Here is a 14,052-nt window from a genome sequence, read left to right on the forward strand (position 1 = left end):
TAGGAGATGATTTAGGTTTATATCAGATGCATGAGTTCGTTGCTGCAATCTGAACTCCCTTCTCTCTCCCTCTGCCTCTACTTATCAGCCACCAATCTCTGGAAATGTGTATACTCACCAGGTATCTTGTTTCATGTCATAGTTCTGCTTTTGCACATACCCTACTCTCTGCCAAGCCTGAGAAGATGCTTGCCACTGGTACCCAAAAAATGAAGCGAAGCAGCATCTAACTTCACTCAGTACTGACTCAGTACTGCCTTTGGAACAGGCTGCCCAGGGAAGTGGTTGAGTCATCATCCCTGGAGGCATTTGAAAGATATATAGATGTGGCCTTAGGGACATAAAATCATAGAATCATAGAATGGTTTGGGTTTGGGTTGGAAGGGACCTTAAAGATCATCTAGTTCCAACCCCCCTGCCATAGGCAGGGACACCCTCCACTAGATCAGGTTGCCCAAAGCCTCATCCAACCTGGCCTCGAACACTTCCAGGGATGGGGCATCCACAACTTCTCTGGGCAACCTGTTCCAGTACCTCACCACCCTCACAGTAAAGAATTTCTTCCTTACTTCTACTCTAAATCGACCCTCCTTCAGCTTAAACCCATTACCCCTTGTCCTGTCACTACACTCCCTGATAAACAGTCCCTCTCCAGATTTCCTGTAGGCCCCCTTCAGATACTGGAAGGCCGCAATGAGATCTCCCTGGAGCCGTCTTTTCTCCAGGCTGAACAATCCCAACTCTCTCAGCCTGTCCTCATAGGAGAGGTGCTCCAGCCCTCTGATCAGCTTCGTGGCCCTCCTCTGGACTCGCTAGCTCAATTTCTCTCCTGTACTGGGGCCCCCAGAGCTGGATGCAGTACTCCAGGTGGGGTCTCACAAGAGCGGAGTAGAGGGGCAGGATCACCTCCCTCAACCTGCTGGTCACGCCTCTTTTGATGCAGCCCAGGAAACAGTTGGCTTTCTGGGCTGCAAGCGCACACTGCCGGCTCATGTTGAGCTTCTCATCAATCAATACCCCCAAGTCCTTCTCCTCAGGGCTGCTCTCAATCCATTCCTCACCCAGCCTATAGTCGTGCTTGGGATTGCGCCGACCCACGTGCAGGACCTTGCACTTGGCCTTGTTGAACTTCATGCGGTTTGCACGGGCCCACCTCTCCAGCCTGTCAAGGTCCCTCTGGATGGCATCCCTTCCCTCCAGCGTGTCGACCACACCACACAGCTTGGTGTCGTCGGCAAATTTGCCGAGGGTGCACTCAATCCCACTGTCGATGTCGCCGACAAAGATGTTAAACAGTGCCGGTCCCAGTACCGACCCCTGAGGAGCACCACTTGTCACTGTTCTCCACTTGGACATTGAGCCATTGACCACAACTCTTTGAGTGCGACCATCCAGCCAATTCCTTATCCACCGGCTGGTCCACCTAGTTTAGTGGTGGACTTGGCAGTGCTATATTAACAGTTGGACTCAATGATCTTAAAGGTCTTTTCCAACCTAAATGATTCTATGATTCTTGTGACAAATACATGCCAGTGTGCAAAAGGGAATATGAAATTCATAAGGCTAGGAACAGCATTCTGCACTGCAGTGTGACAATGAAACCTTTGGAGTATGGCACTCAGCTGGGAGAATGTATACATTGTGGGGAGCTGGAGCATCTTCTGGATTCAAGATATATTTCTACTGTACATTGTGTTTGTTCATTGAATTGTTACATTCAATTTTTAAAAAGTAAAAATATTATAATAATGCTTCTTCTCTTAACCTACTCCTTTTTTAACAGTAGCACAATCTCAACACAGGGTGGTAGAAAGCTCCTGACTAGTTTGACTTAAAGCAAACTGGAAGGTAAGAAAAGTATGACGAAAAGCATAGTCTTGGTTTGCTAGATGAGATCTAGGAAATCTGCCTTAGTAACAGATTTCTCAGACAAATTGCGTGGTTCCTGTTTAAAAAGCTAGTGAAGGCAACAAGATAGCAGCCAAAACCTGATTGTGATGATCTCCTTTTGGTGGACATTAGCCTCAGTATCAGGGACTTCAACAGACTAAGGAGTTGTTCCACCTCATCTCTGGACCCCAATATACACCAAGATTCTGAGATTCACACAGTTTTAGGGATGCGCAGAAGTGCACTAGGCTGCCTAGGAGCTTTACTCTTGGATCTGTACTCTAGGGGGACCAACTCACTAAAAGCTGGGCTTTGTCCTCAGGAGAAAGTAGTCAACTGTGAAATGTAAATGAAACTGTAATAGAATTGTGTAATTATAGGTAGAGAAAAAAAGAGCTATTGCTGGAAGGAAGAAGTGAGAAGAATATGTATCCACACTCTTGGGCAAATTTTGTTCACACAGCCATGAAATAAGTATAAATGTATATTTACATTTGCAACTATGTAAAAACAAGTGACATAATGGGAATAAATTATATATATGGCAGTAGTGTCAATCCATCATAACAACAATTAGTAATCAAACACGTTTTTGAAAAAAATATTTTTTTCTGAAAAACACTGGAATAATAATTGAAGCAATAATAACAAAACAATGAAAAATAACACAAGATGAGATGTCAATGAATGAAAGGGAAAGAAATTGTTTTCTGTTTTCAAATCTCAACTAGACAAAAGATAATCAGGACAAGCTTGTCTGTACTCCAGTAGCTTGGTTTTTACCCACACACAAACATACCAACAAACACAAACCCAGTAATTTTAAATGATAATTAAATTATTCGGAAGTAAATTTGGGATATTAAACCTACAACACATAGACAAACATGCCAATTACAGTAACGTTCCAGATGACAATGTTAACAACCTTATAGGTGACAAGCTGTTTCAGAACAGTAAAAAACCCAGATGCCTATTTCAGTACTCTCAAACCTAAAGATATGGGTTATTTTAGAGACATTTTAGTGCCATTTCTTTTTGAAGACACTGTGCATGTTTATTTTCCAGGTAGCCTTGTGTCAGGATTGCTAAGAGGATATTTTTACCTTGACACTATCTATAGAAATTAATTCCATTAATTCTGTGGATCACACAAAATAGCAAAGTAGCAGAGTGTTTCTCTCTCTCTCAGTTCCCCTGAATATAGCATTCCTCTCAGTTACAGGAAATTTTGAGGAGAGGAGTAAAAGAGGACACTGTGAATGTACATTTAGACAACATATCTCAAAGAACAGTTACATAAAGGTAGCCAGCCAGTTTTTTTCCTTCAAAAGACTGTCTATGTCCTTTTGCTGTGGGTAACTGGAGAAAAGCCTTACTGTAGGATACTGGCTGGAGTGAATCACTAGTTAAGTAAAGACCGCAGGATAGCTCATCCAAATGCAATCACTGTGTCTAGAAAGACGGGAAACAGTTAGTACTCTTGTGTGAAAAGTGTCTCATTCACAGATATCAACTACTAGCACATTTGACAGGGAAGCCATCATTGTTATTTGAGTGCATTTGAGGAAGCTTTTACAGGAAATGAAATTTCTTTATGGATGACCTCACTACCTTTATTTTATACAATTCAATGTAGAATGTGAAGTTCTTTGTGGGGAGATTGGCAGCCTCAGTGTTTCTACAGTTGCTATGAAGAGGTGGAAGGAAGGGATCTTCCTGAAAAGCCACATCACGCCAATGTAAGCAGAGAATTCACCAGACAGCTACAGTATGGGGAATTGCTTTCATAGGAGAAGCACAGCTTTAAGAGAAAAACAAAACAAACCAACCAAACAAAACCAAAACCAAAACCAAACCAACCAACCAAAAAAGAAAAAAGTTTAATCTCCCAAGATGGGGGAAATTTGACACCACCTTGGGTAATGGTGATGTCTGTTCTTTAAACAGCACAAAGGTAGTCAGCCCTAAGGGTCTGAATCTTCTCCACTCTTTTAAATTGTTAGCTGTAAAGCTCTTTTCATCAAATAGTAGCAAGTAGGTGGCTGTAGGCACAAACTGCTTTCTACTCAGGATGGAGAGATCCAACTGGAAGACACATTTAGAAATGATGACCCAAAGAGAAACTCTAGGTAGAGTCTTCAAAACTCTGATGAGCTGTAGTAATTCTGCATAATCATTTGAGGTGCATGGCTGAGATAAACATTATAATCATTCTAATTGAAAAGACAAGAGAGCGAAGGGTTGACACAGGGAAATAAGATTTACAAGGACACCTGTTTATGAATGTCTATCTGATTTTGCAGATAGACTTGGCAGTGTCTTTTTGCTGTGAAAAGGAAGCTCCTTACTGAAGAAGAAGGGATGTTGCCTTATTCTGAAAGCCAACCAACTTCCAGGCACTCAGATAAACACCTTTGAAGTTCAGTTCATCTACCTGCGCAGCATGAAGAGAAGGCCAGTGAAAATGATGATAATGCAGTCTCTATGGAACTCAAAGTCTTGGACTGAAAATGCCAGTGTCATGATGTTAGGCTAACCAGATCTCCCAAGCTCTGCTTTTGCCTTACCTGGAAAATAACTCCTAAAAGGAGAAGAAATGGTGGAAAGGCACAAATGGTTCTCTGACCAGGAAAATTTCAGAACATGTTGAAGAAGAACCCTGGAGGAAGGACTTGAAATGATTTACTTGGTTGGAGAAGGGTGAATGGCAATACCTTTGGAAACTCTGTTGGTTTGTTGGTTTTTTTCACCAGTAGATGAAACTGAGTACTATTTCTGTGATACAAATCCGTATGTGCTTGTTTATAAATTAAATGCAATTAAATTTGAAGGGCTTTCATCCTGAATCTGATAAAAAGAATCATGAAAGTATATATTGTCATGTGTCCTGGAAGGACCAAAAAATCCTTGTTGATATCTGAAGGCTGGTGTGTATATATCGTATAGATGAGTTTGGTAGGTGTGGAAATAATAATGAGGAAGAAATAATCAAGAGGCTATTGAACCAACTAAAGTACTTAGGAATTTATGCCACTGAGTTGAGACTAGATTTAACTTCTGAATGTACACTCTAAAGCCAGCAGATTTCAGGACAAGTAGTTTCTTTTCACTCTTTTGAGAAAGAAATAGTCTTTGTGTGACCTCCTCTTGAAGGTAAGAGGATATCTTCACCCCTAATGTCTTAGGTGCTATGGCAACCAGAAAAGTTCTGCTTATGTGGTACAGAGATCCTCCTCGAGAGGAGCTCAAAAGTCCAAAGGATTCACTAAATGCATTTCTCAGAAACTACAAGTGATTTCAAGATTGAAATTTTATACCTTCAACCCCTGATCTTTGTCTAGAAAGTCTAGAAATCCCTCCTAAAGCATACCATCTTTCCATCTATACTACATGCAGTATCAATTCACTTTTCAGAGATTATCTCAGAATAGAAAAATAATAGCACACAGGTATGTAGCAGAAATGGGAATTCAAAGTAGGTCCAATGAAACATAAATGCAAGTAACCAAAGGTGATATGTGCTGGATCACAGAAGTACTTTAGCTCTGGAAGTGACCTCTTGGCCGCAAGGCTTCATACTTGCACTAGCAAGGTATATGATAAAGTAGCAATAAAGATGTTGAGGCGAGACAATAGGAACAAGCAGGCCAACTGGGACACTTTCATCAATGACTGTCTATAAATAAATAAATAAACAAACAAATAAATGGAAGTAATTCCTCTATTTAGGCATCTAAAAGGTGCCCAGAGACTGATTCATCTCAGGTACTTAAATCTATTTACTTTATTGACTTAGCTATCTATAATTAGAGCTTAAAATTCTTGCTCACATATATGCAATAACACTGCAAACAGTCAAATTTAGAAGTTTGGATCTGGATCTGAGTCCCATCCACTATAAAATACCTGCAGACTGAGAACCCCTGCTGACAACCCATAGTAATGGAACCAGTTAAATTCTTGGTACATAACAGCTGGTGATGGACACATAGCTGTCCTCTGGGGAGTTAGATAATGAATTTGTAACCTCTCACTTTAATACCACTTTGTGTCTTCTAGTAATTTGTCATAATATCCAGTCATCTTAAAGTCTTCTAGGACTGTATTTGGGGTTTGGGGGGGTTCTATATTGTTTGGGGTTTTGGTGTTGGGTTTTTCTGAGACAAAGACTATCATTATTTAAATACACAAGTATTTTTCCCTTACATCCCTTTAAAACAAACAAAAGAAACAAGCCAAAGCTGAGTTTCTCCCTTAATGAAATAAAATCTTATTTAAAACAAGAACCCTCTTAAGGAAATCCATTTAGAGGTGTGTGGAACTATTTGACATTTCAGAAGCATTATGTCAATAGTATCTGATCAGATTCACTTCACATGGTGGTGATAAAGCCATCTCACAAATCAAATACAGCAACAGTACAAATTTTATAAAATCCAGTCCCAGAGCTTTTCCCTGAAAAGAACTGTTGACTCGATTTGAGCTTACAGTTACTGATTTTTAACAACAGCACATTAATTTTAAAAATTACACTTTACAATGCTGTAATACAGTTTATAGTTTATAAACTGTAAAAAAAAACAGTGTAGGGTTACAAGAATAAAAACATAATATGAAAAAACCACCCTTAAAACCAGACGGGGTCTCTAACAAAGGCTATTTTCACCTAAAAGCTCTAAACATTGTTTCTTTACCCTGAAAGACAAAGTAAGAAACTTATATCTTAATTACAGCAAACATACAGTTCAATAATTAAATTTACAATTTATCTCACAAGACATTTTGATCTTATTTTGTATCACAATTCTAACTATTCCTCTTTCTTATTTTCATTCTCTAAGTAAAAGAGACATGCATTACTTAAATCTTGCACTGACTTTAAGGTTTGTACAGCTTGGGGATCAATGTTGTCAACCCAAGCCCTTTGTTCTCTAGCCAGTATTCTGATACATGCCATGTGCTATTAACGATCTGATGAATGAAATGAAAGCATGTGACCACCTACCCACACACCTTGGCAGAGGTGCACTCCACACACGCCGACCACCTCCCAGGCAGGTAAGTTTATTAGCACCTTCCAGGCGATATCCAGGGAAACAAGAAAAGATCAAGGAATCTCCAACACCAAAATGAAAACCAATTCGCCTACTGAAGGCGGGAACACCAGGATCATCACATGGCTCCAGATCATATTCTGTAGACAGTAAAATATAATCTATAAATAAATGGGACAAGTTGTCCTCATGGGGGGGGGGGAAAAAAAGCTTTACCAAATTAGTTGCATTCTGTCAATATGGAACACTTGGAAAACATGTAATTCAGAGTTGTGTTCTCTACTAAAACTCAGCACTGTTTCTGTATGTCTATTATGGCTACATATACAGTAATTGCGTATCTACTGTGTCCCACCCACACTACATTTATTTTCTTAATTTCAAGGGCTGTAATCAGTTTGTACTATAAGTGGTTTACTATAATTTTGTTTAATGACATCCTTTGTATATAATTCTTGGTTCATTTCATCTGAACTCCCAAACAGCTTTAGAAGTGAGACTTACAGTTAAAAAGTCATTATGTAATGAAGGAAATCTAACAAAAAATCAAAACAAAGGGTCAGATGAATGAAAAGACATATGACCACATTTTCAAAAAGTGTGCCTGAGTTTTGTAAGTAAAGCTATACTCCGAATCAGGCAATTTCTATTTGCATGCCTTTTAGAAATCCTACAGTTATCACCCTGAAAACAAACAAACAAACAAATATATTAATGAAGTCTGAAGTCTGAATTTTTTTGTCTCTTTGGCAACACTGCATCAGGAATAATTCAGGTGGAGTCAGAACAAATTAACGTGAAAAAATCAGGCTGTTACATACAGAGAGACTACACTGAAATCAGGAAACATCTGAGTCACACATTCCCTCATCTTCACAGAGTATGCTGGGTAAGTATCTCTGTATGTTTGTCCTGTTTTGTGGGGTTTTTTCTTAGATATTCACTACTGACCACTGTTTGAGAACAGATGTTGAAAAAGATCAACTTTAAGTCTGACCCAAAAAGTCTGATTTTATATTCTTCAGGATATGATCCAAAAGACCCAAGAGGTCACTTAGAAGAGAGACACTTCTGATAACTGTTAAGAAAAGCCATTTTCTAAACTGTTTGCCTCAGAGGTTGGTAGAAGGTAGGATCAAATCCACTCCACATGGAGAAAGAACTCCATTTAGTCAGGGGAAGAAACTAACCCAAACCTTCTGAATGTTTAAACAGCTGACTTACTGAATAAAACAAAATAAAGCATCTTTCCCTATAGTAACTGCCTTGTGGGAAGGTCCTAAATAGTAGAAGGAATCTGTAAACCACATCAGTTTCTGCTGGCAAAAATTGGAAGTTGTGAAAACACATGATCTACTACCTCTTTTCAGCACTATAAAGGCCGGGGTAGACATGGATATACCCTGTGACAGACCTTTAGGCACCTGGGAATTTTCCTGAAAAATTTCCGTGTTAGATGACATTCAAAACAGGTTAAGGTCTTCTCACTAAATAATTCTTACTATGGAGAAATACATTCTGATTGTGTGAATATAAGAAAACAGACTCACCTATTTGTGTCACAAAATTAATGTACCTGATATTTCTCAAAATATTTACTTAATATAAATGATGGCATATGATGGCTCTCTATGTGTTGTAGATAGAGCATAAACCTTTGCTGATGCTTGAAAAATTCTGTGATCCACGTATTTTGTAACTCTATATTTTTTCCCCTTGCATCCATAATGATATTTTGTGTATTTTTCTACAAGTTACCTAGCCCCCTACCATTTTGAGTTATTTATAAATAAACTATCAGAGATATAATTTAATATTCACATTTACATTCCAAACTTGCAAAACTGCTGACCTCTGATTTGGCTAGTGCAAAGTCTCCAGAACAAATGTAATTTAGCATTTGATATGAGTAAATCCAACATTATTGCTCTACTCAGTGAGGGTTGGGTGTTGGGGTTTTTTCCCCCTTTTTAAATAAGTAAGCTAAATGAGATACATTATTCATAAATAGCATGGTCGCCTGTAAACATTGCCAGATCTCAACAAAACTTATTAATTGTTTATCCATTCTTGAAAAATTATTTAAGAGGGTTGGATATATGAGTTACTTATGTACTTCTTCCACAAAATATCCACGTGCATCTCAACTAGCAGTTGATTCATTCATATACGTGTCTGTAAATATTCTAAAGTCCAGTAATAGAGACAGGCAAAGAAAATGTATTTTATATGTTGTCTAGTTTTAGAAGACTGTAAATAAGAAGCAATAACTTAATTTTTTCAGTTATTTTAGAGGAATTTGTAAAAATTGTCAGAACTTCTTTATATATCAACAGCTAATAAATATTTTTAGGTATACATTTCCTATTCCAGAATCAGTCTTCGAATTAAACTCCTTTGTGACTCTGAATTAGAACACTACTGCTAACTTACAGTTTCTATACTGCCTTTAATAAAACAGTACCAGTTAGTTTCTTTCTTCTGAGGCAGTACCTTTTATCTTTGTACTTTTTGTCCCCTTAATTTTTCTTGAAACTTCTTTTTCACACTGTTGATGGTTCTCTGAGAGCAGGGAAGACTTCTTAAAACAGTCACATCACCAACATCCTTCTCAATCTGTTAGCCACCTTTATAAACCTTAGCCAGTTTTCTATGATAGAGGTTATACAATTTCTATTGACTTTTTTTACTACTCCTTCCTAATGTTTCTGCTATCTACAAGTAAAAATATTATCTGGAAACAGTTTCTGAATATTTAGCAGAATGGAATTTCTTACCTGAAAATGTTATGTTGAAGCCTTCATAAGAAATTGAAAAATCAGATATGAATCGAAGCTGTGCAGTAAAATTTCCAAAGAGGCCAGCTTTAATTGTAGGGGGTAAGACTGAGCCAGTTAACCTAGCTACTGGTTCTGTGAAGCTGCCGTCTTCAGTGATGAGCAAATAGTCATGAGAGCTCTCAAGATGAAAGGTATGAAAAACCAGTTGTACACCTTTAAAAACATTAAAAAGGAGGAAAAGAAAAGCATATAATAGGAACTTTTTCTCCTCCTTTATACACAGGTGACACAGAAAATAAGTACTATATTATATGGAAAGATTTTTAGAAAAAGTCACAAATGGAATCAAAACCTGAAATTCAGAAAATAAAACTTGCAGAAAGCACACAGGCTCAACCAATCAATACGTGCATTTGTATGTTTGTTTAGCTTACCGTAAATCAATAGCCTCCATAAGAAAATTGATGGGATTCAGTGTTGTTTGTAGACAGCACTCTGAAAATCTAAATTTGTATTGTATAGACTATTCAAGTTCTTGTATGTCTCTTATTTATAATCTCTGCAAACTAGGAGACATACTTTAATTGGCTAAAATTTTGTATTCATGTTTTATTTTTGCATTTCCTCCAGAACAATTCTGGTTTTTACTCTAAACTTCAGGGAAGTGCCCATACACAAGGACAAAGCAGATACAAGTTTTTTGTACGGTCTTCCATATAAACAGACTGATATTTTCTGGGATCAGTCCTTTACTCAAGTCATGACTGTTGTTTTCAGTTGCCAACTTCCAGTCCAGCAATGAATTAAATTTTGAATTACCGTTAGGTTTTCAAATACAATTACTTACTGTGCGGAACAACATTCTTCTTAGATAGCCTTCTCATGTATTTTACATTTAAAATGCCATAGGAGTTTTAAACAAAAATCCAGTCCGTAAGAAGATTTTAAACAGTAGAAACTTCCAATATACTTCTCAGACTATCACATATAACAAAGACTTTTCTTGTCATATAAAGGAGATTGAGGAATATTTTTATTATGTTTTGATTCAGTGGTATGTAACACATCATTAGTACTTTCTAGGCTTTTTTTTCCTTAGTTCTTTTACACATTTCCCTAACCGATAAGCTGCGAAGCTTAACTGTGTATCCAAATGTTACTCTACTGTATATATAACATAAAGATATATAATTTTTGGCCCTAATGATTTAAGTCTGAAATCTAAGGTTACTAATACACAGATTAAATCCACTTTTTCATGCTTAATAATGGAGAAGAGCTATCAACAAGGTCCTGACAGCTTTCACTGAAAAATGTAGTGCTATTTAACAAGTAACTATTATTTTCATATATTTTATCTCTTCTACTTTCTGCCCACTTTTCTAAGAGAGACTGAAACACATTTTGTCTGGTAACTGATAAAAGACTGTTTCTTTAGCAAAATAAAAACAAACTAGAAACACCACATTTGGAGCTATTTCTTTCGGAAGATTAAACTTCTTCCTCAATGAATGGCAGAAAGTACTCAATTCATAAAAGGTATTTTATTGATCTTGTGTGTTTGAATTTTTTAAACACAGACATTACATATACATATGCAATTCATATTAGATTCTTACCCTTGCCATGTGACACTTCAATAGTCCAAGTGCAGTTTAGAGAGTTTGGATAAAAATCAGGAAAACCTGGAGAAAGAACAGTTCCACTCTTCCCATGAATATAGCCACCGCATAAAGCTTATCAAGAGAAAAAAAGGAGGGAAAAAACAACAAAAGTCATCCCATCCTGATTTTTATTAAAAAGAAATCAGTTCACTTTATGAACTACCTTTAAAATTAAAAAAGGGTCAAGTATTAAAAGAAGTAGTTAATTTAGCCAAAGCCATGACATTAACATTTGAAAACAATTTGTTTATTCCTAAATTAGTCCTTGAAAGGGAGTTTATTTTTCATCCACAGTCTCTCCGTTAGTTAGCAGAATACAAAAAAAAGTAAAATTTTGTTCCAGAATATTGCAAGTACTAATTCCTATTTCAGTAGTATTTAAGATTTTTTTTGTGAACTAACTAAAAAATCAAATGTCTTGCAGCTATTTTTCTCGCACTACATATTTACAAAGGTATATATTTAATCCCATTTTTATAAAACAAAAATATTAAGAAACAAAATGTTTTTTTTTCAAACAACAGGAAAAAAAAAAGTGTATTTTCCTCTTTCAAAGATGCAGATTGTCCAATCATAAATAATTTATTTGGATCTGAGCATTTTGAAAGACACAAGAACTACACTAGAAAATATTTTATGCATACCAGCATTTGCTAAACTAGGCTGCTCAAATTTGCATAGCAAATTAATTAAAGTTTAAGATTTGCATGCTGAATTGCTCACTGATCTTATAAATACAGCATGGCTGTGCTTTTCACTCATCTGTTGTTGTCCAGATTTTTACGTTGTTTTTTAAAAATTTTAATAAACTAAATATTTATCAATAAAACAACAAATTCTTAAGATGCTTTTAGTCTTCTTCCTCACATAAAAGCTATACTTTGCCATATCTCGATGGCAAATATACATGACAAAATGTTCAACAAACTTGCAGTACTTGCATGTAAATGTATATATAAAATATATATGTATACATACAAACATGCTGGCATTATATCTAAAGTTCTTTTTTTCATTTCTTATTAGACTAATGTGTTTGTCAAAGTTTTTAATGGTTTTTGAATTTATATATTATATATATTTATAAATACGTAGAAGAAAAGGAAATGTTTTTAGCGTGGTTTTGCACGCATATATTTCTGCACATAAGCATGAATGAGAATATGCATTGCTAAAAACACAGTAAGTATATGGTTGATAACATTACTTAATAATAAATAAGTACAGATATCAGGTTCATAATGCCAGAAATGAATGATAGTATACATTCATTCAAAATCCCTCTTATTCTGTAAACATCATAGAAGGAAGAAAAATATTTGATTGTGCAACATTCCTTGAAACAGATATTAAATATTTACAAATAATTTACATAGTTTTAAGTTTAAAATTTAAAATATTTGTAAATGAGCTGGGTTTAGTTAGCTCTCCCTAGAAAATTATTTTCATTCTCCACCTTGAGATTATAGTATTCCGAGAATGACACACTACTTAAAGGGAACTTTAGCCACTATGTCTCTGTAGATCATTCTTTTTCTTCTTTGTTGGCATGAAACAAAGCAACATGCTTTTCCCTTAGGGATTTATTCTGCTGATTTAATTTCTGAAGTTGCAATTTTGAGAACATTAATTTTGCAGGTGAATGCAAAATGGTCATTTCAACCTCAGTTAAAACTGGCACATTCCAAAAATTTGGGTCACGCCTTTTTGAGCCTCGAAGACACTAACACAATGATTACCTAAAAGAAAGTGAGTTTTATTTCGTCTTTTTAGTCTAGTTAATTCAATGTAGTTGAATACTATAGGAAAAAAGAATACACCAAGTGTAACCCTTGTATGCTGCTTGCCTAGAGGCCCTACTCCAGAAAGGCTTGAAATTTTCTATTGTACACTCTATGCTGAAAGTGGATGAAGGAGCTGGCAAATAAGGTCTCTCTTTCAGTGAGTGAAAATTAACTAAATCTTTCTGCAGTTCAACATTCATATGCAAACAAAAAAAGTTGAATATTACTGTTTTAACTCAAAAATACATTAATAATTTTTAGTACAAAATGAATTGGAAAAGAATAGGATACTATTCAAAGTTAAGATTCCTACAACAGTTTTCTTCAACCCATTGCAGCAAACAAGCAAAAGAAACCCATAATACCAACAGAAGAATACTAAAAATGCTTTGCTTATTTTAGAATTACAGCTTTTAGAAGATTTGTGACACTTCAAAGTTTATCAACTGTGCCAAGAACATCCAGTCTAAAATTTGATCAGAAAATGCAATTGAAAACAATAGTTTGCTTCTATCCTTGCAAAGGAGGAACAAGTTGTAATGCTTACAAGGTGAGTGAGTTTGAGTGGCAGATTGCTTTGTAGTGATTAAGCGCTTTTAACTATATACTAATCTTTTGGTAGTTTATAAGTTTTGTGCTTGGGGACAGAAGGGTGTAGTGAGAATTAGAAGCCCTTTGACATTCCACTGTAATCAAGGGAAAACTTGGACCTGAAAAGGGACTCAGAAATTCACTGAAGTAAACAATTCAGTAAAGCAAGAGCCTTTGTTGGTATCAGCTCAGGTCTTCTCCCTTCACACATTGATCTTCCATCACTGCCTTAGAACGCAGTTATATCTTAACAAGAAAGAAGCCTGATCAAGACAAACGTGCTTTT

General features: G+C 36.3%; 1 protein-coding gene across 1 annotated transcript in view; it reads right to left on the bottom strand.

Annotated features, from left to right (window-relative positions):
* CSMD1 (CUB and Sushi multiple domains 1) overlaps positions 1–14,052 on the bottom strand; it is a 1,238,533-nt gene that overhangs the window by 270,105 nt on the left and 954,376 nt on the right. The window contains exons 19-21 of the mRNA XM_054821261.1: positions 11,347–11,463; positions 9,725–9,940; positions 6,899–7,087 (exon numbers count right to left, since the gene is read on the bottom strand). Coding sequence (XP_054677236.1) covers positions 6,899–7,087; positions 9,725–9,940; positions 11,347–11,463 — 522 coding nt within the window. The remainder of the gene's footprint in view (positions 1–6,898; positions 7,088–9,724; positions 9,941–11,346; positions 11,464–14,052) is intronic.

The sequence above is a fragment of the Grus americana genome, chromosome 3, assembly GCF_028858705.1.
Source record: "Grus americana isolate bGruAme1 chromosome 3, bGruAme1.mat, whole genome shotgun sequence".
Taxonomy (NCBI): domain Eukaryota; kingdom Metazoa; phylum Chordata; class Aves; order Gruiformes; family Gruidae; genus Grus; species Grus americana.